This window comes from Theropithecus gelada, chromosome X (genome assembly GCF_003255815.1).
Source record: "Theropithecus gelada isolate Dixy chromosome X, Tgel_1.0, whole genome shotgun sequence".
NCBI classification, from domain to species: domain Eukaryota; kingdom Metazoa; phylum Chordata; class Mammalia; order Primates; family Cercopithecidae; genus Theropithecus; species Theropithecus gelada.
In genome coordinates this window covers 12,056,714-12,083,320 of record NC_037689.1, presented here as the reverse complement: position 1 = coordinate 12,083,320, position 26,607 = coordinate 12,056,714, and the positions used below count along the sequence as shown (strand labels likewise).

Below are 26,607 nucleotides of genomic sequence, written 5' to 3'. Positions count from 1 at the left end.
GGCACCAGGCTGAGGCTTATTATAGGGGTTATTGCTCCAATATACCCAGGTACTTGGTGGCTGGGGTAACATGCCCCTTTCACTTCCATAGTCCCACTAACTTCAGGGGGGAGGGTAGAGAGTACTCCCTTTACACATCAGTACTTTCTGCTTTGGGGTACACTCGAGTTGGGAGACTGGCCCCACGAAGCATCGCTGGGGCAGGGGAAGCCCTCAGGGTCTTCCTCACTTGCAGGAAGGCTCATGCAGATATGGCTCCTCCCTCAGCCACATGTAAGTGGATTTGGGCTCTCCTGAGACCCAGTAGCTAGAAGTAGGGCATTGCCTCTAGTGGTGAATTTGGCAAGCCAGATTTTCTTCCTGTAGCCAGTGGCTGGAGGCTCCTATACCCTTCGAAGCCCCAGGCAGGGACAAGCACAGAGATGGTAGCAATGAATACATGAGGTGGTGATTTGAATGTGGGAGCTGTGGAAGGAAGAGATGCCAGGAGGGTGAAGAGAAGCCCACACTTAACAGAGATGCCTCTGAAAGAAACAAACTCAGCCAGGGCCAGAACAAGTCCCCTACTCCATCTGCCAGACTGAGAGACAGCAACCCTGGTGCAAGGAGACAGCCTATTTCCACAGAGGAAGAAAGTAAGGGAGAAAAGACTTCTTGATTTGGAGACACAGAAAGACAAAGAGAGGAAAGGGGGTGAGGAGAGAAGCAGACCCACATGCACATACATACACACACATACAGATGCATATCTTGAGTTAGAAGTCATCCAGATTTGGGGCAGAAGGGAACACAGGCAACCAGACTCACCAACACACAGGACAGGGGCAAAACCCAAAGCTCAGAGAGAAGCAGAGAACACAGGGAGGAGAGACAAAACACCCACCCTTAGCAACAGAAAGCCCTGCACTCACTCTCCACCTTAATCCCTGGTTGCCCTGGCCTCTCTTCAAACATAGGGGGTCCCAGTGAGGTGGTCTGGCTCTAAAGATAGGTGCCAACAATTTCTTCCCATGTGCCACACTCTCATCCAGAGGAGCCCCAAGCCATCATGTAAGAAGCCAAGGTTAGGCCGGGTGCAGTGGCTCATGCCTGTAATCCCAGCACTTTGGGAGGCTGAGGCAGGTGGATGATCTGAGGTCAGGAGTTCGAAAACCAGCCTGGCCAACATGGTGAAACCCCATCTCTACTAAAAACAGAAAAATTAGTTGGGCATGGGGTGGGCACCTGTAATCCCAGCTACTCAGGAGGCTGCAGCAGAATTGCTTGAACCTGGGAGGCGGAGGTTGCAGTGAGCCGAGATCATGCCATTGTACTCCAGCTGGGTGACAAGAGCAAAACTCCTTCTTAAAAAAAAAGAGGCTGGGCACGGTGGCTCACGCCTGTAATCCCAGCACTTTGGGAGGCCGAGGCGGGCGGATCACGAGGTCAGGAGATCGAGACCATCCTGGCCAACATGATGAAACCCTGTCTCTACTAAAAATACAAAAAATTAGCTGGGTGTGGTGGCAGGCGCCTGTTGTCCCAACTACTCTGGAGGCTGAGGCAGGAGAATCGCTTGAACCTGGGAGGCAGAGGTTGCAGTGAGCAGAGATCATGCCACTGTACTCCAGCCTGGGTGACAGAGCAAGGCTCCGTCTAAAAAAAAAAAAAAAAAAAAGTCAAGGCTGTTCTGCTGGAGAGAGGCCATATGGAAGAGGACTGAAGTGCCAGACATGTGAGTGAAGAAGCCATCTTAGACACCCAGCCCAGTTGAGCCTTCATATGACTCCAGTCCCAGCCACCATCTAACTACAACTATCTGAGACCCCAAGAAGAGCCACCTTACTGAGCCCAGTCAACCCACAGGGCCATGAAAGAGAAGACTGAATTGTGGTCTTAAGCCACTAAGTTTTAAGGTGTTTGTCACACAGCAATATATAGCCAGAACACCCAGGGAAGGCTGCAGCAGCCCTTTTAAAGCTTCTGACACCCCTACCCCATATCCCCTTCACAACACAATCAACATTGGCGAGTCGGACTTTCAGCCCCTTTAATTAGGTGCTCTGAGAAGAGGTCAGAATGGCAGGCAGGAGGTGGGGAAGGTGGTACTTCTTGAGCCCCACTCAGCAACTGGTCACTCATCCTCTGGCAGCTGGATCTTGCTGGGGTCGAAGTAGTTGGATTCCATGAGGGGAAGGCCATTGGCCTCTCGGTATTTCACAAGTCTCTCAGCTTCGCGGCGGGACCACTCTTTCATCCTGGCAGTGCAAATAGCAGGGGTAGACGTGAGGGAGCCTCAATTGACACCAATCCCTCATCTCAGCTCCCTATTCCCAATGGTGCAGGAATAAGACTCCTGCAGAGTCCCCTTCAACCTCCATCCCTGCCTCGGGCTCCTACCCATCCCACGCTCTTGGACACCCCATGCACCTGTAGTCAGGCAGATAGGCCACATAGGTGCTGCCAAGGACCAGGACGACGGAGACGCCAAAGAAGAAGACAACTCGCATGTTCCAGACGTCTAAAACGGGGTCCTTGTCATAACCATGGGAGTCTGGGTTCTGTGGAGAAAGAGAGGTCAATGAGGGCTTCCTGCTGCTCCACAAAGCCTTATTCTGGCCCTGCATAACTTGGTCTCCATACGCCCCTCTCACTAAATTCCTCTGTTTCCATTCTTGGGATATGTCAAGCTCCTTCCCACCGCAGAACCACTGCACTTGCTGCTGTCTTTGCCTGGAAAGCCTTTCTTCCAGCTCTAGTCATGGCTGGATCTGTCTCCTCATTCAACATTTTGGATTCATCACCACTTCCTTCAGGAGGCACTCCCTAGTTACCTTGTCTTTCAAAGTTGAAGCATAGGAAACTGCTATTTTTATAGGTCACAAATAGTTGAATACTGGCAATTTCTTATGGCTCAACCTAATGAAATAGCCCCCTACACCCAAGTCATCCTCTATCCACTTACCTTGCCTAACTTTGTCTTCACATCCTCTCTTCCTTCCCTGTCTCTTTCTAGCCTATGTTTACCTAAGTAGCACACCTTCCCCATTCTCTGTATATCATACATTCTCACATTATACTATCTATTATACTACTCTGTATTATTGTTTTTTAATATTTTACGTGTTTATTTTCTGTCTTCTGCACTATCATGTAAGCTCTATGAGAGCATGGGCTTTGTCTGATTTCCACACTGCTGTATCCCCAGGGCTCTGAACTGAGCCTGGCACACAGCAGGCCCTCAATACATATTTACAGAATGAACGAGCATCCTATACATCCAAGCCCCTTAACCAGAGGTTAGTATTGCTGAAGTACTTACTATGTGCCAGTCTTTTCACATAGACAAACCTCACAAAATCTCAGTGAGATGAAACATGGCAATAATAACACATTCTAGTGCTGATTACATACTTACGAAGTGCCAGCTGCTGTTCCGACCATTTTTACTCATTTAATCACATGAGGCAGGTGGGGTGTCTTACTTTTTAGGTGTCCTATTACTGTTCCTATCTTACAGACAAAGAAACTGAGGCACCAAGGGTTTATGCCACCAAAGTCACATGGGTAGGTAACTGTCAGTGCTGCCTGATTTCACAGCGTCTGCTATTAATACAGCACAGCAGACCTGGTAGCCTTAAATTCAAATACCAGTTCCACCTCCACCATGTATTCAGTTATGTGAGCTAGGGCAATCTACTTAACAGCTCTGTGCCTCAGTTTCCTTATCTGTAGGATGGAGTATAATAATAGTGCCTACCTCGAAATGGGGTTTGTTTTGAGGATAAGATGAGCTAATGCATATCAAGTGTTTAGAACACAGATGGGGCCCAGAGCGGTGGCTCATGCCTGTAATCCCAGCACCTTGGGAGGCCGAGGCGGGAGGATCGCTTGAGCCAGGAGTTCGAGACCAGCCTGGGCAACAGAGCGAGATCTCGTCTCTAAAAAAAAAAAAGAACACAGACAGCAACGAGCAAGTGCCATATCGGTGTTTAGTATTATCGTTGTTGTACTATATTGCTTCTAATGCGTTTTGAGCGCTGTCCACTTGAGGCATGATTTCTGTCTGCAAAATAAAACCAGTCCTGCCCCTGGCCCTGGAACACGGATATCCACAGATAAAGGAGGAACACAAGATAGGCAAAATTCCCAAGTCTTCTAGGCTTTCGCCGGCCGCGCAGGACTCTACTGCCTAAGAACGTCCTCTACAGCGCCCCACCTGCCGATCCCGGATTGACCCCTTCAGGGTTCCGTCCCCCCCCCCCCCCCCCGCCTCTTACCGTCTCATACAAGTTTTCGTGTTCGGGTTCTGGGTCCTCTTGCCACTGTGTGGTCGGTTCCGGGGCCCGCTTTCTCGCCACAGCGGACGGGGCGACCACAGTCCTGGAGAAGCTAGATTCCCAGCGGACGCGGGCGGCCGGGAGCCCTCGCGTTGCCGCTGCCGCCAAAAGACGGCGAGCGCTCAAACCAAACAGCCTAGCCGCCATGACAGATGGTGCTGCAGGGTCTGAGGGGCGGGGACGGAAATGCGACTGTGCGCAGCTGCAGTGGGTGAGAGCGCGACAATTATCGCTCCGCCTCCGCCACGCTATATAGGTCCCAGATCTGATTTTGTTTTCCAGTGAGGCGGGGCGTTGAGCAACCCTCTTTGCCTCCAGTTGTCGTGGCTTCGTGGGGCCAACCATTCTCTCCCCCTTTCGGCCAGGCTGAGAAATTTCTTATTGATGGATCTGCTCATTTCCTGGATAGGAAGAAATCGGTGACACTGGGTGGATATAGTTCCCAGCCAATCGCCCAGAGTTCCCTCGCCCTTTGGGGAAAGAGGTGGAGCTTCCGCTAGTCTTTCATCTTCAAAGGAAATCAAGCTTCTAAAAAGCGGGCCCTGCCGGATTGGCCAATAGCTACTTCTTTTCTCCACTAGGGGAGCGTTCGCACGGGTGTGGGGAGGTGTGGGGAGGTGGCCAGCGCTTGCCAATCAGAGGAGGCCAGGGCTGTCCCCTGGCGGGCGGTGACCAATCGCCGGGGCCGGCCAGAGCGCGCTTCCTTAGTAGGTGGATGGTGGTCGGAGCGCCGACTCCCTTCTCGTCGTCGCCATTTTGAGCTGGTGACTGTGGCCGGCTGGGAGTAGGCGGCAGTGAGTTTCCTTGGGAGGGCAGCGCGCTTGGCGCTTCTCCCCTCCCCCCGATCTGCCTGCAGTCTCGGACTTGGTAGTTGCGCGCTCCGGCTCCGGCTGAGCTGGGAGAGTTGGAGGAGGTGGCGGCGGGCCGAGGTGATGTCTGGGAGCCCTCCCTTGACAGCCCGGGCCGAGAAGGTGAGCGTCGACGCTGGTCGTGGGGGCGGAGGTAAGGGGCCCGGGGCGGGGACGTAGAGGAGGCGCGAGGGCGGACTTCGGGTCGGTGGGATGCGCGGAACGGAGGGGTTCGTGCAATGTCTCTACCCGGGAGGGTTTTTTTTTTTTTTTTGGTGTTTTTTTTTTTTTTTTTGGTGTGAGCAAAGGCGCGTGCGCGACTGGGACATGGGATGGGTGCGTGCGGGTTGGGGGAAGGGAGGGACGAATGGGAGTGGGCTACTGTGGATCACTGTGTCGGCTACACCGAAGTTTATCAGTGGGGAAGCGGTTGTCTGCGACTTGTGCATAGGAGAGGGGATGCTGCTCTGTGTTACTCTGGTGTTTATCGATCCATTGGGAAATATTCTGTGGTTCTGGTCTTTATTCCTGGGGGATCAGAGGGAGGATGTGGCTCTGGTCTTTACCCTTTGAGGGAGGGTGTCTGTGACTCAGATCCTTATTCATGGGGCGGGGCTTGGGGGACGACTGTCTTGTGATTGACCCTAACCCACTTATTGGGTGGGGAGGGGGATGCAGGGAATGTGTGTGTGACTCATTGCCCCTTCTTTTGGGGAGTTTGTGAGAGTGACGCTCATCCATGGAACGGGGACCTAGTGTGTAATTGTGGTCCTTACTGTGGATTCCTTCTGTGATGTGGGCCCGTAGTTATTTGGGGCTCGTGTCTGTGACTGGCCCTTGGCTGTGGTGGATGTTACTGTGTGACTCTGGCCCCTTTGTCAGAGTCTCTTGAGGGTTTTTGTGCTCTCAGCCGCCAGTGCCTCTGGTGTGATTCTAACTCTTGCCCACCTGGGAGCAGGTAATTCGGGTTCCCTGTGGCTTGAGGAGGAAGAGAAAGTTGGAATGTGCATGTGTCTGTGTGTGTGTATGTGCACGCACATAGAGCAAAGGCGTGGCAGCAACCTAGTGTTGGGCAGGTGCTATTTTTGCCTGGCTTTACCTGATTCCTGTTCAGAGGGTGGAGCCTGAAGATCTGGGATTCATCCTGACCTCTGGCTGGGTCACAGGGTTCTCAGGACTCCTTGAGTTCTCACCACAGCCCTGAGGGTTGGATGAAGTGGCTGCTGCTCCATCCCAGTAGAAGAGCACAGTGGTTCAGAACAGCCTCCAAAAGGGCCCCTTTTGCCTCTGGAAAACGGGCTTGAGCCCTGGGGAGGGAATCACCTTGGGACCTGGCTGCACATAGGAGACAGGGCTCAGGGCTGAGCCAGTTGCTGTATGAGGGCCAAGGCTGTGTTGGCCAGGAGCCCAGGGAAGTAGCAGCTGTCTCGTTGCCAAGTTAGCCCCTTCATACACACCCCCAAGAACCTTTCATGGTCTTTTGCTGCCTTATAGGGGACAGCCAGCAGCTTGTTGGGAGGATGAGATGGTCCCTTGGGGCCCATGGAAGGAGCCTGGTGGGTGCCTGGGGCCCCCATTGTTGTGAAGTCTTGCCTGATGTGCTGAATCTCAGGCAAGACTTTCAGCCCTGAGAGTATCCGTACCGCCACCCTGGGATGCAGCCCCAGGCTTGAATTTGTCTACCTGTCTTAGGTGGCAAAGCCCTGATCACACCGTGGGTGTCCCCGCCAGGTCTCTCTGCAAGATGCCCCCTGTCTGCTGAAGTCTTTGCTGTTTTCTAAGGCAGTGGGCTCTAGCCTCATGTTTGCGGGGAAAGGGAGGAGCAGGCCAAGTAGGGGCTACCTTCACACTATGATGCACAGGAGTGCTGGGAGCTAGAAGACAACGTCCCTGGGCTAAGGGGCGGCAAAGAGCCTTGACAACGAGGGTTTCTCAAGGAGGCCTTCTCTGTCCCAACTGTTTTGACCCCTTTTTTCCCTCTATTCTCCGCAGAGTCCCTGCAGGAAGCATCACCCAGGCTGGCAGATCATGGTAGCAGCAGCGGGGGTGGCTGGGAAGTGAAACGGAGCCAGCGGCTGAGGAGGGGCCCCAGCAGCCCCCGAAGGCCCTATCAGGACATGGAGTATGAAAGACGGTGAGTTACCCGTTCCCAGCCTCCCAAACAGCCTAGGCTTGCCTCTATGTGAGAATTGATCCAAGAAGGTGCTAGGTTGGGGCTTCTGGGTAGAGGAAACAGCAATAGCAGATGAGGAGTTTCTTTTCAGCAGACAGATATTTGGCACCTGTTGTGAGCCAGGACTTGTGCTGGGCTCTGAGAGTGCAGTGATGAATGAGACATGAGATTGTATCCTTCTCAGTACTCATGGTGTCGCAGTGAGGCTATGCAGTTAACAGGTGGGAGGTTGAGGTTGGGGCTATAGCCTGGGGTATGAGGGATGGGTGGGAATGGCACCATCAGAGTCAGGATTTGCCCAGTACCACTAGGGAACAAGTCAGGTTAGATAGTGGGAGATTCCAGGGACAGTATGGGCTACAGTTGGCATGATACTTGCTTGGAATGGATACTCTCAGATAGTTATTTCTTCAGCTCTGCTATGAACAAGGAATAGCCGGAACACTGGGTAAAATACAGAAATCCTGAGTAAAATTCAGTGATCCCTTGCCATCCAGGTGATTCCGAGGCAGGTAACCCAGCCATGACACTTGAAGATTGCCTAGAAAAGCAGACTTAACTCTCCCAGAAAGCCTCTATTAAGACTCAAGAGTCGATAGCTTCATAAAAAGAGGAAATAATTTTTAAAATGTCTTACAAAGGGTTTCCTCTACCACCACCGCTTTTAAAAAGGTAGAATTGTAATATTTTGTTTTCTGAAAAGTGAGCCCAAATTTGAGATAAGGTCATCACCTAGTGTTATTCAGTCTTGGCTTTCATTAGAAATGTTTTTTGAAAGACATTTGATTTTGGATGGTATTCACTAGAAGTGCACTGTGGCCATTTCTGAATTTGAGTAGCTGACATACATACTTTGTTCAAACTTTATTACCAAGTAAATCCATTGACTTTTAAAAGCCCTCAAGTGCAGAGGTTTGAATTCATCATACTTTCCAGTTCAAGGTAGGTTTTTGTCATAGGTCAGCACAAGGCTTCCTCTTGCCACGTTTATTTCTTCATTTTATTCCCAATTCGCACCTCTGTGGGCAGCTGCTCTGTGTGTTTGATATGTATCCTTCTATGATACATATCATAGAAAATGTATCAGATTTATTTTATACATTGTTTTCATATAAATGTATCATAGATACATGTATCATATAAATATACGTACATATACAAATGTATCATATAGATACATGTATCATATAAATATACATACATATATAAATGTATCATATAGATACATTTTCATAGAAAATGGAAATATGAAGTGTTGTTTTGAGCAACTGTGTTTTCAGTTGACACACATGGCATAGTGCCACAGTTTTCATTTTGTTTCCTGAACTTTGTATTACTTAGAGTGGGAGGTTTTTTTTGTTTTTTGTTTTTTGTTTTTTGTTTTGAGACAGGGTGTCTCTATGTTGCCCAGGCTGGTCTCAAACTCCTGGGCTCAGGCAATTCTCCTGCCTTGGCCTCCCAAAGTGCTGGGATTAAAGGCATGAGCCACTGTAACTGGCCAACAGTGCTGTTTTTTTGTTGTTGTTGTTGTTTGTTTATTTTGAGACGGAGTTTCACTCTTGTCGCCCAGGCTGGAGTACAATGGCACAATCTCGGCTCACTGCAATCTCTGTCTCCGAGGTTCAAGTAATTCTCCTGCCTCAGCCTCCCAAGTAGCTGGGATTACAGGCGTGCACCACCATGCCCGACTAATTTTGTATATTTAGTAGAGATGGGGTTTCTCCATGTTGGTCAGGCTGGTCTCGAACTCTTGACCTCACGTGATCCTCCCAAAGTGCTGAGATTACGGGCATGAGCCACTGCACCCAGCACAGTGCTGTATTTTTGACATCTGTCTGTATTGCCATGTGTATGTTACTGCTTTGTTTCCAGTTGCTGGCAAGGGCATCATGGGGCATGTCTACTGCATTTTACTTAATAATTCCCCAAAGAGTAGATGCCTGTTGTTAATTTTGATGTGCTGACATCACTTTTTTTTTTTTTTTTTTTTTGGAGATAGAGTTTCACTCTTGTTGCCCAGGCTGGAGTGCAATGGCACAATCTCGGCTCACCGCAACCTCCACCTCCTGGGTTCAAGAGATTCTCCTGCCTCAGCCTCCCAAGTAGCTGGGATTACAGGCATGCACCACCACGCCCAGCTAATTTTTTGTATTTTTGTATTTTTAGTAGAGATGGGGTTTCTCCATGTTGGTCAGGCTGGTCTTGAACTCCTGACCTCAGGTGATCCACCTGCCTCGGCCTCCCAAAGTGTTGGGATTACAGGCGTGAGCCACCGCGCCTTGCCCAACATCACCTTTTTTGCCTTATCTTTTAATGTATAGTTGTTTTTGTTTGTTTGTTTTTTGAGACGGGGTCTCGCTCTGTCACCCAGGCTGGAGTGCAGTGGCACGATCTCAGCTCACTGCAAACTCCGCCTCCCGGGTTCACGCCATCCTCCTGCCTCAGCCTCCCAAGTAGCTGGGACTACAGGCGCCCACCACCAAACCCAGCTAATTTTTTGTATTTTTATTAGAGACGGAGTTTCACCATGTTAGCCAGGATGGTCTCAATCTCCTGACCTTGTGATCCGCCCGCCTTGGCCTCCCAAAGTGCTGGGATTACAGGCGTGGGCCACCGCGCCCAGCCTAATGTATAGTTTTTACCTTTTGCATTCAGATCTTTAATCCATCTAGATTCCACTCTTGAATATGGCATAAGGTAGGCTCCAGTTTTATTTTCTTCCATATAGTAGGCAGTTTTTCCAGTACCACCTCCTAAGTAGTCCATTCTTTCTTTATTGATCTGTGGTACCGCATCTGATTTCAGGTTCCCTCATGTACATGGATTTGTCTTGAGCGATGTAATTTGTTCCGCTGGTCTATTTACACATTCTTGTGCCAGCACCTTACTGTTTTTATTAGTATGGCTTTATAGAATGTCTTAATAGCTCCTTTGCACTTATTTTTCAAAGTTGATTTAATCATTCGTGGGGCTTTATTCTATATCAAAAGTTATCAAAGCCCCTCAACAACAACAAGAATTTTGATAGATATTGCACTGAACTTCTCTATTAATTTGGGGAAAATCATCTTTGTAAGTAGTCATCTCATCTCAGACCTGTGTAGAGAATATTTTGAAATTTATGTGAAGAGCATAAAAAGCTTTCATTTTCATAAATAGAAATACAAGTCTTATGTATTCTTTTTTAAAGTAATCCCTAGGTACTTCAGTCACTTTCATTATCTTTTTCTTTTTCTCGAGACTTGGTCTTGCTCTGTCACCCAGGCTGGAGTGCAGTGGTGACCTCCACAGGCTCAGGTGATCTTCCTACCTCAGCCTTCCAAGTAGCTAGGACTGTAGGCACGTGCCACCACGCCCAGCTAATTTTTTGTAGAGACGGAGTTTGCCATGTTGCCAAGGCTGATCTTGAACTTCTGGGCTCCAGCAATCCACCCACCTTGGCCTCCCAAAGTTCTGGGATTACAGGCCGTTATCTTATTTTTTGAAAAATATTTTTCATGCTGGTATTTGCTGGGGTAGAGGAAAGCTGTTGATTTCTGTAAGTTACCCCTGCTGTATGCCCTTGTTATTTCTAATACTTCATTGTTGATTCTGATGTTCTTTCTAAGTAGTTGGTCATATTGTATGCAAATCTATCCTGTCACTTATTTATTTTTCTTCATTTATAGCATTGTCCAGGACTTTTAGTGCCATATTAAATAGTATAAGTGATACTGGGTGCACAAATTAAGATTTACTTTGGCTAGTTGTGGCAGAAAATCCAAAGAATAATGGCTTAAACAAGATAGTTTACTTTTCTTTCCTACAAAGGCAGTCTGCAGAAGAGCAATTAATCTAGGGCTGACAGGCAGCCCCTTCTGTGTAGCCATCCTCAGCACATGGCAGTTGAGACAGTAGGAAGAAGGGAGAGGAATGAAAGAGAATGTGTCTAAAGTTTCTCCATTAAGTATGATGCATGCAGTAAGTTTTTAGAATGTATCCTTTAATAAATCAAGAAAATTATCTGATGTTCGTTTGCTAAGATTGACCATAAATAAGTATTAAACTTCAAAATCCTGTGCTTTTTTTCTCCCCTTGTCCATTAATTTCATAAATTGTGGCCTGGCATGGTGGTGGATCACAGCACTTTGGGAGGCCAAGGTGGGTGGATCGCTTCAGGCCAGGAGTTCAAGCCTGGCCAACATGGTGAAATCTCATTTCTACTAAAAATACAAAAATCAGCCAGGCGTGGTGATGCATGCCTGTAACCCCAGCTACTGGGGAGACTGAGACATGAGAATCACTTGAACCTAGGAGGTGGAGGTTGCAGTAAGCTGAGATCGTGCCACTGCACTCCATCCTGGGCAACAGCGAGATTCCATATCAAAAAAATAAATAAAAATTTCATAAATCGTATTAAATTGTATCCTTGGCATTCTTGAGCTATACCCCACTTGATCATGGTATGTATGTATATGTTTATGACTTCTTACTTTGAAAATATCTCAAATTTACAGAAAGGTTGCAAGAAGAAGTATAATGAATTCCCATATATCCTCTAGTCAGAATTACTTATTGTAAGTATTTTGCCACATTTGCTCTATCACTCTATATCCTTTTTTTTTTTTTTTTTTTTTTTTTTGAGACAGAATCTCACTCTTTCGCCCAGGCTGGAGTGCAATGGCGTGATCTTGGCTCACTGCAACCTCCACCTCCCGGGTTCAAGTGATTCTCCTGCCTCAGCCTCCCAAGTAGCTGGGATTACAGGCGTCCGCCACTACGCTTGGCTAATTTTTGTATTTTTAGTAGAGACGAGGTTTCACCATGTTGGTCAGGTTGGTCTCGATCTCCTGACCTCAGGTGATCTGCCTGCCTCAGCCTCCCAAAGTGCTGGAATTACAGGCGTGAGCTGCCGCACCTGGCCCACCCTATAGCGCTGTATCTTTACATAGACACACACACACATGCACACACAATTTTTTTTTTAATCATTTGAGTTGGTGGCAGACATGCCTTTTTTTTTTTTTTTTTTTTTTTTTGAGTCAGAGTTTCACTCTTGTTGCTCAGGCTGGAGTGCAGTGGTGCAATCTCGGCCCACTGCAACCTCTGCCTCCTGGGTTCAAGCAATTCTCCTGCCTCAGTCTCCCAAGTAGCTGAGATTACAGGCATGCACCACCACGCCCGGCTAATTTTGTATTTTTAGTAGAGACAGAGTTTTTCCATGTTGGTCAGGCTGGTCTCAAAGTCCCGACTTCAGGTGATCCGCCCGCCTCGGCCTCCCAAAGTGTTGGGATTACAGGCGTGAGCCACCGCGTCCAGTCTGACATGACCTTTTAAGTCTGGCAGCATGTATGTCCTAAGAACAAAGGTGTTCTCTTCCATAACCACAATATACTTATCAATATCAGGACATTTAACAATTATATAGTACTTTTATCGTATATAAAGCCCATATTCAGATGTTATCACTCTTCTCAGTAATGTCCTTTATAGCGGTTTTCCCCAACCCAGGATCCAGTCCAAGATCATGTATTGCATTGAGCTCCTTGTCTCCTTTAATCTGAAACAGTTATTCTATCTTTGTCTTTTATGACCTTGTCATTTTTTTTTTCCTGAACCTATGGATTATATTGAAAGCATGTTTTAAGCTTAGTTGTTTTGTAGAATGTCTCTCAGTTTGGATTTTTCTAATGCTTACTCATGAGTTTTTGGCAGAAATGTTAGTGATTTATGTATATTTTTAAAACCTTGTTAGATTTTATTAGCTGTTGTATCATCTAGGATATCTACACCTGTATTTATCAGTGAAGTAGTCCAATAATTTTATTTTCAGTATTTATCTGGCATTGGAATCAAGGTAGCCTTATGACATGAGTTGGGCAGCCTTTGTTATTCTCTCTTTATTGGAGAAACTTGTAGAAGAATTATCTGTACCTTGAAAAACTTGGTAGAACTTACCTTTAAAAGCACCTGGAGGCTGGGCGCAGTGGGCCAAGGCAGTTGGATCACTTGAACCCAGGAGTTTGAAACCATCCTGGGCAACATGGCAAAACTCTGTCTCTACAAAAAATACAAAAATTAACTGGGCATGGTGGCAGGTGCCTATAGTTCTAGCTACTCAGGAGGCTGAGGCAGGAGGATCACCTGAGCCTGTGAGGTTGAGGCTGTGGTAAGCTGTGATCATGCCACTGCACTCCAGCCTCAGTGACAGAGTGAGACCCTGTATCAAAAAATATAAAAGCATCTGATGACCTGGTTTTTGATTACCATTTCATCTCTTCTGCCAATTTTAGCATTTTATATTTTCTAGAAATACTCATTTTGTGAAGATCCTCATATATGACGATTCAGTCCAGCACCCTAGAAATGCTTTATAAAAGGGGTATGCCTTTGGAAAGTGTTTGTTCAGAGTGCTCTGGTGGCCAATTAAAAGTATTCCTTTCTATCCAAATATGTTCCCTTCCTGAGTTTAGATAGCAAGAGTTCAATACCTGAATTTATTTAGTTTGGATATTGGATGTCAAGAGAGTTCAGGATAATTTCATCTGAAAATTTATAAATTTATTCGTATCTGTTCAGTTCTTGATTTTTTTTTTTCCTTTTTTTTGTTTTTGTTTTTGGAGATAGTCTCACTCTGTCTTCCAGGCTGGAGTGCAGTGGCATGATCTTGGCTCACTGCAACCTCTGCTTTCCAGGCTCAAGGGATTCTTGTGCCTCAGCCTCCTCAGTAGCAGGAATTACAGGCGTGTGCCACCACGCCCAGCTAATTTTTGTATTTTAGTAGTGACAGGATTTCACCATGTTTGCCAGGCTGGTCTCGAACTCCCTACCTCAGGTGATCCACTCGCCTCAGCCTCCTGAAGTGCTGGGATTACAGGCGTGAGCCACTGTGCTGGCCCCAGTTCTTGAATTTTGATGACTACAGTTCAAATCGATTGTATCAAGAACCTTAAAACTACTCATACCACTAACAGTGATTTCTTCTCCAGGCATTTACTGTAAGGAAACAATTTGGGGCCAGGTGCTGTGGCTCACGCCTGTAATCCCAGCACTTTGGGAGGCGGAGGCGGGTGAATCATGAGGTCAGGAGTTTGAGACCACCCTGGCCAACATGGTGAAACCCCATCTCTACTAAAAATATAAAAAATTAGCTGGGCGCGGTGGTGGGTGCCTGTAATCACAGCTACTCGGGAGGCTGAGGCAGGAGAATTGCTTGAACCCAGGAGGTGGAGGTTGCAGTAAGCTGAGATCGTGCCACTGCACTCTAGCCTGGGCGACAGAGTGAGACCCCATCTCAAGAAAAAAGGAAACAATTTGGGTTCCAAGCTGAGTTCATTGGGACAGTGACTTCATTTTGTTCACAGCAGTATCCCTATCACCTAGAACAGTACTTATCGTATAGCAAATGTTGGGTTAATATTTCTTGAATGAATACATGAACAAGTAATTGTTTAAAAAAATGGAAATCCACATTTTTTTAAAGAGACAGTGTCCAGTGGTGTGATCATAGCTCACTGCATCCTCCAGTTCCTGGGTTCAAGCCATCCCTCCTGCCTCAGCTTCCCCAGTAGCTGGAACTACAGGAGTGTGCCATAACATCTGGCTTTAATTTTTTCTGTGGAGTCTCGCCGTGTTTCCCAAGCTGGTCTCAAACTCCTGGGCTCAAGTGATCCTCTGCCTCAGTCTCCAGAGTATCTGGGATTGCATGTGTGAGCTACTGTGTCTGGCTGTTCACATTTTTGAGCACTATTTGCTTGTGAAAAGGTATAATGAAGTGGTAGTTTTCATTTTTACTGTGTCTCATGTTTTGTATATTTTTGTTTCATCAACTAAGATGCACTGTAACATATCTGAAATCTGGATATATTATCAATGGTTTGTCATAGTTTTGTTAGCCATACATTGCCTTTTAGTGGTGCCTAAAATAATGGTACAGTTGTGAGGTGATCTTAGAGTTGATGAAGCATAGTATGCAGGTAGGCCTAATGGAGGAAGATGGTACTATAAAAGCAAGAAGTATTTTTTTTTTCGTAATGACCGAACGCTGTTCTGTGGATGACCTACCCTTTCCTTTAAACATGATTCTCTCACTTCTAACTCCAAACTTGCTCAACTAATCCTTAAAAATAAACTTGAGGTGGAATTTGAAAAAAAAAAAAAAAAGGAAATCAACCAAAATGTTTGGAAACATGTTTAATGGATATTTGCCCCATTTGTTACTTATCTTTATGGTGTTTTCCATATTTTACTGTGAAATTTCAAGCATGTAGCAAAGTTTAAAGAATTTTACAATGAACACCATATATACCCATCCACTAGATTCTTTTTTTTTCTTCTTCTTCTTTTTTTTTTTTTGAGATGGAGTTTCGCTCTGACTGCCCGGGCTGGAGTGCAATGGCACAATCTCACCTCACAGCAACTTCCACCTCCCGGGTTCAAGTGATTCTCCTGCCTCAGCCTCCCAAGTTGCTAGGATTACAGGCATGCGCCACCACACTTGGCTAATTTTGTATTTTTAGTAGAGACGGGGTTTCTCCATGTTGGTCAGGCTGGTCTCAAACTCCTGACCTCAGGTGATCCGCCTGCCTCGGCCTCCCAAAGTGCTGGGATTACAGGCGTGAGCCACCATGCCCGGCCCACTAGATTCTACTATGAACGTTTTACCATACTTGCTTTATTACATATTTATTTCTAAGTTTCTCGTATTTTTTACACTCTATAGAGATTTATAATTTTTACAAAGCCAGATTTATTCATTTTCCTTTTATGACTGCTGGGATGTGGCTTGCTGAGGAAGACCTACCCCACTCTTTTTTTTTTTTTTTTTTTTTTTGAGATGGAGTCTTGCTCTGTCACCCAGGCTGGAGTGCAGTGGCTGGATCTCAGCTCACTGCAAGCTCCGCCTCCCAGGTTTACGCCATTCTCCTGTCTCAGCCTCCCGAGTAGCTGGGACTACAGGCGCCCGCCACCTCGCCCGGCTAGTTTTTTGTATTTTTTTAGTAGAGACGGGGTTTCACCGTGCTAGCCAGGATGGTCTCGATCTCCTGACCTCGTGATCCGCCCGTCTCGGCCTCCCAAAGTGCTGGGATTACAGGCTTGAGCCACCGCGCCCGGCCACCCCACTCTTTAAAAGATACATTTTTTTCTTATGATTTCTTTCTAATATTTATTTTCTTTTTTTTAAAGTTCAACTTTTATTATAGGTTAAAGGATGCACATACAGGTTTGGTTTTGTTTTGTTTTGTTTTGTTTTGTTTTTTTAACTCAGTGAAGAAGTCTGCACAGCAGGAATCAGGTGGGATGGCCCTTTTCCCCAACGCTGGACCACTTGATGTTCTCTTCCATCTTCCCTCAACCCTCATTTAGATCATGACGTCAGAAAATCAGGTTAAAAGTTAAGAAAAAGAATAATCAGATCATTGGGGATTCTCAGTAGTAGCAGTGCCGTTGGGAGCTGCTAGCCCAGCGGGTATGCCCCATGCCACCCCTCTGGATCTTGGCTCCATGGCTACTGGGAGGAGGTCTTGTTGGCCAGGGAGGCCACGCAGTGCTGCTAGAAGCTGGGCGACATGCTAGCAGTGCAGCCAAGTCTTGGGTGCGGCAGCTTGGAGGTACCACCCGCATAGGCGTTGGCCTTCCAGGGTGCGTCCTGGCCCATCATGCTGCTGCAGCAGCCGGGGCTGGCGCTGCATGTCCGCTCGCCTGCTAGGCTGCCCACCGGCTTAGCCAGGAGCTTGCTGTGCCTCAGCAGGGCCACATCCCCCATGGCTGCTGTGGCTGTGCTCTGGTCTTGCAAAATGGTGGTGATGTGGTTCCGGAAGTCTTTGAAGAACTCGCTCACACCCTCATAGCCTGGGAAGGCGCTGATGTCGATGACGGCATGCTGCCCCATCTGGTTGTTGATGATGATGTCGGTGCCGAGCAGCAATATTCCCAGCGCCTGCCACAGGGCCTGGGGGAGTTCCCAGATGACCTTTTTGCTCCGCTGCTCTTGAACAGACCAGACCCCTCAATCTTGTCCACTTCCGTCAGGACCAATGATGACTCCGGCTTTGACTCCTCGTGGCTATTGAGGAAGATGGATTCGCGGTCACATTGTGTCCGTGGAGTTCTTGAGCAAGGGTCTCTGGACCACAGTGTAGGACTCGCCGACCATGAACACCTTGTACAGAACGGTGTTGTGGTTGATGAAATTCTAGACCACACAGGGTGACTGGATGCCGTTCAGGCCCTCCTGATTGAATGCAATAGCCATCTTGTGAGAGTTGGTGCTGTGAGCCAGTCTGGTTTTGCAAATAAACAGGAAAGCCAGGCCATTCTTCTCCAGTAGCCACATGGTGTCATCCCCGCACAGGCCCCTCCATGAAGGGCAGTGAGTAGATCCTGCTATCTTCCATGTAGACCTCAATCTTCCAGATGAGCTTGCAGGACTTGGCGCGGTGAAGCAGGGTTCTGATGGCAGGGGAGGAGTCCAGGACGATGGTTTCAGGGTGGGCATCGATGTACTCCTGAAACCTGTGCACCAGCTCCAGGGACTGGCTGTCATTCTGGTCGGCTTCAAGGATGACACTGGTCAACTTGTGAATGATGAATTCCAGGGGTCCCTGTTCCTCAGTTGGCGGCTGGCTGAGGTTCAGCTGCATGACTTCTTTTTTTTATTTTTTATTTTTTTGAGATGAGGCTCACTCTGTTGCCCAGGCTGAAGTGCAGTGGCGTGATCTCGGCTCCTTGTAACCTCTGCCCCCTGGGTTCAAGCGATTCTCCTCCCTCAGCCTCCCGAGTAGCTGGGATTACAGGCGCTTGCCACTGGGCATGGCTAATTTTTCTATTTTTAGTAGAGACAGAGTTTCACCATGTTGGCCAGGCTGGTCTCGAACTCTCGACCTCAGGTGATCCACCCGCCTCGGCCTCCCAAAGTGCTGGGATTATAGGCGTGAGCCGCCGCTCCTGGCCTCAGCTGCACTTCTGTCCCTCGCTTCCTGTACAGCTCCGCCAAGGCCTGGAAATTGAGCTTCTTGATTTTCTTCTCATGCAGCCAGTAGCCAACTTTCTTCCCTTTCAGAAAGGTCTGCCATCTTCCTCCTTGGGCAAGGAGCCTGGGTCCTGAGGAAATCGCCCATAAGCCGAGTCTGTTGGCCAGTGAGCGCTGGGAGTATGCGGGTACCCCCTGGTGGCAGGGATGTGGAAAGGGCTGGGGTGTGGGATTAGGGCCACCTGGTGTCACATTCTCTACCATCCCCCTCCCCGCCCCTGCCCCAGGCCGGGGTGGCCCTCATACAGGTGGTGGTTGTTCTTTTTTTCATATGCCGTTTCACTCTGTCGCCCAGGCTGGAGTGCAGTAGGGCGATCGGCTCACTGTAACCTCCGCCTCCCTGGTTCAAGCAATTCTTGTCCCTCAGCCTGCACAGTAGCTGGGACTACAGGTGTGCACCACCACACCCAGCTAATTTTGGTATTTTTTAGTAGAGACAGTTTCACCATGTTGCCCAGGCTGGTCTCAGACTCCTGACCTCAATGATCCTGCCCCCTCGGCCTCCCAAAGTGCTAGGATTACAGGCATGAGCCACCACACCTGACCCGTACAGGTTTTTTACATGGGTAAATTGCGTGACACTGAAGCCTGAGGCCCTGTTGATCCCATCACCCAAGCAGTAAGCTTAGTTCCCAACAGATGGTCCTTCAGCCCACGCCCACCTTCCCGGTCTAGTGATCCCCAATGTCTGATGTTCCAATATTTACATTCATGTACATTCAACATTTAACTCCCATTTGTAAGTGAGAACATGCAGTACTTGGTTTTCTGTTTTTGTGGTAGGTGGCTTAGGATAACAACCTCCCGCTCCATCCATATGACTGTGACAGACATGATTTTGTCTTTTTTATGGCTGCATAGTATTCCATGGTGTATATGTACCACATTTTTCTTTATCTTTTCCACTATTGATGGGCATTCAGGCAGATTCCATGTCCTTGCTGTTGTGAATAGTGCTGCAACGGCCAGGCGCAGTGGCCCATGCTAGTAATCTCAGCACTTTGGGAGGCCAAGGTGGGCGGATCACCTGAGGTTGGGAGTTCAAGACCAGCCTGACCAACATGGAGAAATGCCATCTCTACTAAAAATACAAAATTAGCCAGGCGTTGTGGCGTGTGCCTGTAATCACAGCTACTTGGGAGGCTGAGGCAGGAGAACCTTTTGAACCAGGAGGTGGAGGTTGCAGTAAGCCAAGATTGCACCATGGCACTCCAACCTGGGCAACAAGAGCGAAACTCCGTCTCAAAAGAAAAAGAAAAAAAGTGCCGCATTGAACATATGGGTGCATGTGATAGAATGAATTATTTTCCTTTGGGTATATACCCAGTAGCAAGATTACTGGGTCGAATAGCCAAAGCAATCCTAAGCAAAAAGAACAAAGCCAGAGGCATCACATTGTCCAACTTCAAACTATTCTATAAGGCTACAGTAATCAAAATAGCATGGTTCTGTGCAAAAACGCACATAAACCAGTGGAACAGAGTAGAGAATGCAGAAATAAACCCGCATACATAGAACCATCTGATCTTTAACAAAATCAACAAAAGTAAGCAAGGGGGAAAGGACTCCCTGTTCAATAAGTGGTGCTGGGATAGGTGGCTAGCCATATTCAGCAGAATGAAACCGGACCCTTACCTCTCACCATATACAAAAATTAAGATAGATTAAAGATTTAAATGTAAGACTTCAGACTATAAAAGTCCTAGAAGGCCAGGTGCGGTGACTCATGCCTGTAATCCCAGCACTTTGGGAGGCTGAGAGTTCAAGACAAGCCTAACCAACATGGAGAAACCTTGTCTCTACTAAAAATACAGAATTAGCCAGGCGTGGTGGTGCATGCCTGTAATCCCAGCTGCTTGGGAGGCTCAGGCAGGAGAATCACTTGAACCTGCGGTGAGCCAACATTGCACCATTGCACTTCAGCCTGGGCAACAAGAGTGAAACTCTGCCTAAAAAAAAAAAATCCTAGAAGAAAACCTAAGAAATGCCCTTCTTGATACAGGGTTTGGCAAAGAATTTATGGCTAAGCCCCCAAAAGCAGTTGCAACAAAACCAAAAATTGACAAGTTGGACCTAATTAAAGAGCTTCTGCACAACAAGAGAAACTACCAACAGAGTAAATGGACAGCCTACAGAATGGGAGAAAACGTTCACAAACTACGCATCTGAAAAAGGTCTAATATCCAGAATCTACAAGGAAGTTAAATCAACAAGCAAAAAGCAAAAGTTCCAGTTAAAAAATGGGCAAAGAACATAAACAGATACTTCTCAAAGGATAACATACAGGTATCCAACAAACATGAAAAAATGCTTATCATCACTAATCATCAGAGAAATGCAAATCAAAACCACAATGAGACACCATCTCATTCCAGTCAGATGACAATTATTAAAAAGTAAAAAAAAAAAAAAAAAAAAAAAATTGGTGACGCTGCAAAGAAAAGAATGCTTATATACTGTTGGTGGGAATGCAAACTAGTTCAGCCATGGGAGAAAGCAGTTTTGAGATTTTTTTTTTTTTTTTTGGAGAGAGATTTCTTTAATATTTTTATGGTTTCTATTTGGGGATTTAAGTTTTCACCCATCCAGAGTTTATCTGGCATAAGAAGTAAACAACTTTGTTTTCTTAGCGGGCAACACTAAGTGGCAAAGAAGTAAACAACTTTGTTTTCTTAGTAGGCAACACTTTTCTGTAAAGGATCAGATGGTAAATATTTTTGGCATTGCATTGCAAGACCATCTCTGTTGCAACTAAACTGAAAGCAGTCACGGACAATTTATGAATGAATGAATGAATATAGCTGTGTTCCAGTAAAACTTTATTTATTTAATTAATTTATTTTTTGAAACAGGATCTCGCTGTGTTGCCCTGACTGGCTGGAGTGCAGTGACGCGATCAGAGCTCACTGCAGCCTCTGTCTCCCTGGCTCAGGGGATCCTCCTACCTTAGCCTCACACACTGCTAATTTCTTTTTTTCTTTCTTTCTTCTTCTTCTTTTTTTTTTTTTTTTTCTTTTCTTTTCTTTTTCTAGTAGAGACAAGGTCTGACTATTGTGTTACCCAGGCTGGGTCTGGAACTCAAGGGTTACTCCTGCCTTGGCCTTCCAAAGTACTGGGATTACATATGTGAGCCACTACACCTGGCCTCTACTAAAACTTTATTTAAGGAGACTGGATTTGGTCCACTGGCTATAGTTTGCTGATCCCTAGGCCAGATATTTATTGTAACTATTATTTATTGACTAATTCATTTTCCCCTTGTTAGTTTGAAATATAACCTTTGGCTTATACTGAACTTCCATGTGTGTTTTTGTATGCTGTAGATTCTATGTCACTGATCTGTCTATTCATGTTTTGTTTTTTTTTTGTTTTTTTTTTTTTTTTTTGAGATGGAGTCTCGCTCTGTCACCCAGGCTGGAGTGCAGTGGCCGGATCTCTGCTCACTGCAAGCTCCGCCTCCCGGGTTTACGCCATTCTCCTGGCTCAGCCTCCCGAGTAGCTGGGACTACAGGTGCCCGCCACCTCGCCCGGCTAGTTTTTTGTACTTTTTAGTAGAGACGGGGTTTCACCGTGTTAGCCAGGATGGTCTCGATCTCCTGACCTTGTGATCCGCCCGTCTCGGCCTCCCAAAGTGCTGGGATTACAGGCTTGAGCCACCGCGCCCGGCCTGTCTATTCATGTTTTAATTCATTTACCTTTATGATGTTTTTTGTTTTTGTTTTTGTTTTTTTGAGAGAGAGAGAGAGACAGAGGGGTCTGGCTTTGTCACCCAGGTACAGTGGTGCGATCATGGCTCACTGCATCCTTGACCTCCTGGCCTCAAGTGATTCTCCTGCCTCAGCCTCCCAAGTAGCTGGGGATACAAACACACACCACCATGCCTAACTAATTTTTGTATTTTTTTGTAGAGATGAGGTTTTGCTATGTCACCCAGGCTGGTCTTGAACTCCCGGGCTCAAGCGATCCGTCCACCTCATCCTCCCAAAGTGCTGGGATTAGGGGCATGACCCACTGCCCCTGGCTTATCCTTTGTTTTTTTATTTTGTTTGTTTGTTTGGAGACGGAGTCTCACTCTGTTGCCAGGCTGTAGTGCAATGGCGCGATCTCAGCTCACTGCAATCTTCGCTTCCTGGGTTCGAGAGATTCTCCTGCCTCAGCCTCCTGAGTAGCTGGGATTACAGGCACGCGCCACCACACCCAGCTAATTTTTGTATTTTTTGTAGAGACGGGGTTTCACCACGTTGGCCAGACTGGTCTCCATCTCCTGACCTCGTGATCCACCCACCTTGGCCTCCCATAGTACTGGGATTACAAGCGTGAGTCGCTGCCCCCAGCCTATCCTTTGTTTTTTTAAACAGTGCTACAGTAACTTTTTTGTACATGTGCAAGTATATGTATACTTTAAATTCCCAGAAGTAGAACTGTGGGTCAAAGGGTATGTAGATTTTTAGTTTTGTCAGCTGTTGCAAAATTCTCCTCCATAAGTATTATTCCATTTTTAACTCCTACTAGCAATATGAAAGTGCCTGTTTTCCACACAGCCTTGCTGTTTGTTTTCAAACATTGGACTGTTGTAAATCTGTTAAAATAAAAATGTTCTATCAAATCTTCCTTACAGAAGAATTCTAAATAATAGTGATTATTGTATAGTACAATATAGTGTTTAATAGTTATTATAAATAATAATTTTTATGTAATTCCAAATAATGTAGATACTCCCTCCAGGAGGTAGAACACAATTACCCTTCTTTTGACTGGGCTGGTCTTGGGAGACTCACCTCTAAAGAATAGAGTATGGAGGCCGGGCGCGGTGGCTTATGCCTTAATCCCAGCACTTTGGGAGGGCGAGGGGGGTGGATTGTGAGGTCAGGAGATTGAGGCCAGCCTAGCCAACATGGTGAAACCCCGTCTCTACTAAAAACGCAAAAATTGGCTGGGGGTGGTGGCGGGTGCCTGTAGTCCCAGCTACTCGGGAGACTGAAGCAGGAGAATTGCTTGAACCCGGGAGTCAGAGGTTGCAGTGAGCTGAGATGGTGCCACCGTACTCCAGCCTGGCAACAGAGCGAGACTCCATCTCAAAAAAAAGAAAAAAAAAAAGAATAGAGTATGGAAAGAGAAATAGAGAAATTTTGCAGGGAAGAAACCTGGCAGACACCACCTTAACTAGGTGATCATGGTTAACATCACCAGAGATAAGTCATGTTGTTACCATGTACTCTCTTTTGTGATATGATCAGAAGGGCATCTCACTATCTCCCTTCTGTTGTATGCTTCTCCAAAAAAAAAAAAAAAAAAAAAAAAAAAATCCATAATCTCAAGTCTAATCATCAGAACACATCAAACAAAACCAGTTAAAGGGCATTCTACAAAATACCTGGCCAGTGCTGTTCAAAACTGTTAAGGTTGTTAAAAACAAACAAGGACAGACTGATAAACCTTCACAGGCCAGAGGAGACTGAGGGAATGTGACAACTACATGTAATGTGATATTTAGGATTAAATCTTGGATCAGAAAAAGGGTATTAGCGAGAAAATTGGTGGAATCCTAATATAATCTGTAGTTTAGTTAATTCCTTAGTTTTGACAAATTTGCCCTAGTTTTGTTAATATTAGGGGAAGCTGGGTGAAGGGTATACAGGGATTCTTTGAACTTTTCTGTACATGTAAAATTATTTCAAAATAAGAAGTTTGACTTCATCAAAATTAGAAACTTTTGTTTATTTTTATTTGTTTTATAGCAATGAGGTTCCGCTATGTTGCCCAGGCTGGTCTCAAACTCTTGGGTTCATGTGATCCGCCCGTCTTGGCCTCCCAAAGTGCTGGGATTACAGGTGTGAGTCCACCATGCCTGGCCAAGATTAGAAACTTTTGGAAGTCTCTCTGAACCTGTTCTAGTTCAGGGACTGCTAGTAACAACAAGAGATGAGAAACTTTTGTACTTCCAAAGATACTATCAAGAAAGTGAAAAGACAACCCACAATGGGAAAACATATTTGTAAATCATATATCTGGTAAGGGATTAACATCCAGAATATAAGAACTCTTACAACAACAAAATTACCCAATTTAAAAATGGGCAAAGGGTTCATGACCAGCCTGACCAACATGGTGAAACCCCTGTCTCTACTAAAAATACAAAACATCAGCCGGGTGTGGTGGCAGGCGCCTGTAATCACAGCTACTCGGGAAGCTGAACCTGGGAGGCGGAGGTTGCAGTGAGCTGAGATCGTGCCACTGCACTCCAACCTGGGTGACAGAGTCGGACTCCATCTCAAAACAAAACAAAAAACAAATGGGCAAAGGACTTGAATAGACATTTCTCCAATAAAGATATACAAATGGCCAGTAAACACATGAAAAGATGCAAAATAACAAGTGTTGGTAAGGATGTGGGGAAATTGGAACCCTTGTGCAACACTGGGTTGTATGTAATGTAAAATGTAATGTAAAATGGTACAGCTGCTGTGGAAAACAGTTTGGCAGTTCCAGAAAAAGTTAAACATAGGATTACCATGTGATCCAGCAATTCCACTCCTGGGTACATACCCAAAAGAATTGAAAGCAATAATTCAAACAGATACTTGGACACCAGTATTCATAGCAGCATTATTCACAATGTCCAAAATAACAAAGGGGTGGAAGCAACCCATCTGTGTATGAAGAGATGAATGAACAAAATGTGGTGTGTGCATACTACAGTAGAAGAGTATTATTCTGCCATACAAAGGAAGGAAATTCTAACATATTGCCTTGTGGATGAACCTTGAAAACATGCCAGGTGAAATAAGCTAGACACATAGGGACAAATATTATATGATTCCAGTTATATGAAGTACCTAGAATAGGCAAATTCGTTGAGACAGAAAGTAGAGGCCGGGCGCGGTGGCTCAAGCCTGTAATCCCAGCACTTTGGGAGGCCGAGGCGGGTGGATCACGAGGTCAGGAGATCGAGACCATCCTGGCTAACATGGTGAAACCCCGTCTCTACTAAAAATACAAAAAACTGGCCGGGCGTGGTGGCGGGCGCCTGTAGTCCCAGCTACTCGGAGGCTGAGGCAGGAGAATGGCGTGAACCTGGGAGGCGGAGCTTGCAGTGAGCCGAGATCGCGCCACTGCACTCCAGCCTGGGCGACAGAGCAAGACTCCGTCTCAAAAAAAAAAAAAAAAAAAAAGAAAGTAGAATGGAGGCTGTGGGGTGGGGTGACAATTGTTTAATTGGTACAAAGGTTTTGTTTGGGATGATGAAAAATTCCGGGAAAAGGTGATGATTGCATAACATTGTTAGTATACTTAATGCCACTGAATTAGATAATTAAGAATGGTTGGCTGGGCGCGGTGGCTCATGCCTGTAATCCCAGCACTTTGGGAGGCCCATACGGGTGGATCACCTGAGGTCAGGAGTTCGAGACCAGCCTGACCAATATGGAGAAACCCTGTCTCTACTAAAAATACAAAATTAGCCAGTGGTGGTGCAGGTCTGTAATCCCAGCTACTCGGGAGGCTGAGGCAGGAGAATCGCTTGAACCCGGGAGGTGGAGGTTGCGGTGAGCCGAGATTGTGCCATTGGATTCCAGCCTGGTCAATAAGAGTGAAACTTGTCTCAAAAAAAAAAAAAAAAAAGGCTAGGTGCAGTGGCTCACACCTGTAATCCCAGCACTTTGGGAGGCCAAGGCAGGTGGATCACCTGAAGTCAGGTGTTCGAGACCAGCCTGGCCAACATGGTGAAACCCCATCTCTACTAAAAATACAAAAATTAGCTAGGCATGGTGGCACACACGTGTAGTCCCAGCTACTCGGGAGGTTGAGGCACAAGAATTGCTTGAGGCTGGGCACAGTGGCTCACGCCTGTAATCCCATTATTTTGGGAGGCCGAGGCAGGCGGATCACGAGGTCAGGAGTTCGAGACCAGCCTGACCAACGTAGTGAAACCCTGTCTCTACTGAAAATACAAAAATTATCCGGGCGTGGTGGTACACGCCTATAGTCCTAGCTACTCGGGAGGCCGAGGCTGCAGTGAGCCGAGATTGTGCCACTGCACTCCAGCCTGGACAACAGAGCAAAACTCGTCACACACACACACAAAAAAAAGAATCGCTTGAACCTGGGAGGCAGAGGTTGCAGCGAACCAAGATTGTGCCACTGCACTCCAGCCTGGGTGACAGAGCAAGACTCCATCTCAAAAAAAAAAAAAAAAAAAAAAAAAAAAGGATGGTTAAATGGTAAATGTATATTTTACCACAATAAAAAAAATCTAGA

General features: G+C 46.5%; 2 protein-coding genes and 1 pseudogene across 9 annotated transcripts in view; 1 reads left to right on the top strand and 2 right to left on the bottom strand.

Moving 5' to 3' along the window:
• Positions 1-2,012: 2,012 nt before the first annotated feature.
• On the bottom strand, positions 2,013-5,015 carry NDUFB11 (NADH:ubiquinone oxidoreductase subunit B11). 2 transcript variants are annotated; one of them, XM_025372708.1, is made up of 3 exons: positions 4,260-5,015; positions 2,380-2,540; positions 2,013-2,237 (listed from the first exon to the last, which is right to left on the bottom strand). In XM_025372708.1, exons 1-3 carry the CDS (start codon positions 4,662-4,664, stop codon positions 2,114-2,116), a joined length of 690 nt encoding a protein of 229 aa, XP_025228493.1. In that variant the 5' UTR covers positions 4,665-5,015; the 3' UTR covers positions 2,013-2,113. The 2 variants fall into 2 exon arrangements, with proteins under 2 accessions (XP_025228493.1, XP_025228494.1); XM_025372709.1 differs by having other exon boundaries at positions 2,410-2,540.
• Positions 5,016-5,022: 7 nt separating this feature from the next.
• RBM10 (RNA binding motif protein 10) overlaps positions 5,023-26,607 on the top strand; it is a 42,036-nt gene continuing 20,451 nt past the window's right edge. For 4 of the 7 annotated variants that reach the window (XM_025372681.1, XM_025372680.1, XM_025372678.1 and 1 more), the window contains exons 1-2: positions 5,023-5,290; positions 7,160-7,301. In XM_025372681.1, the coding sequence (XP_025228466.1) occupies positions 7,285-7,301 (17 nt within the window). In that variant the 5' untranslated portion in view covers positions 5,023-5,290; positions 7,160-7,284. Of the gene's footprint in view, positions 5,322-7,159; positions 7,302-26,607 lie in introns of all 7 variants that reach the window. The other 3 variants (XM_025372675.1, XM_025372679.1, XM_025372676.1) reach the window with 3 other exon arrangements.
• LOC112616227 lies at positions 16,828-18,555 on the bottom strand (annotated as a pseudogene).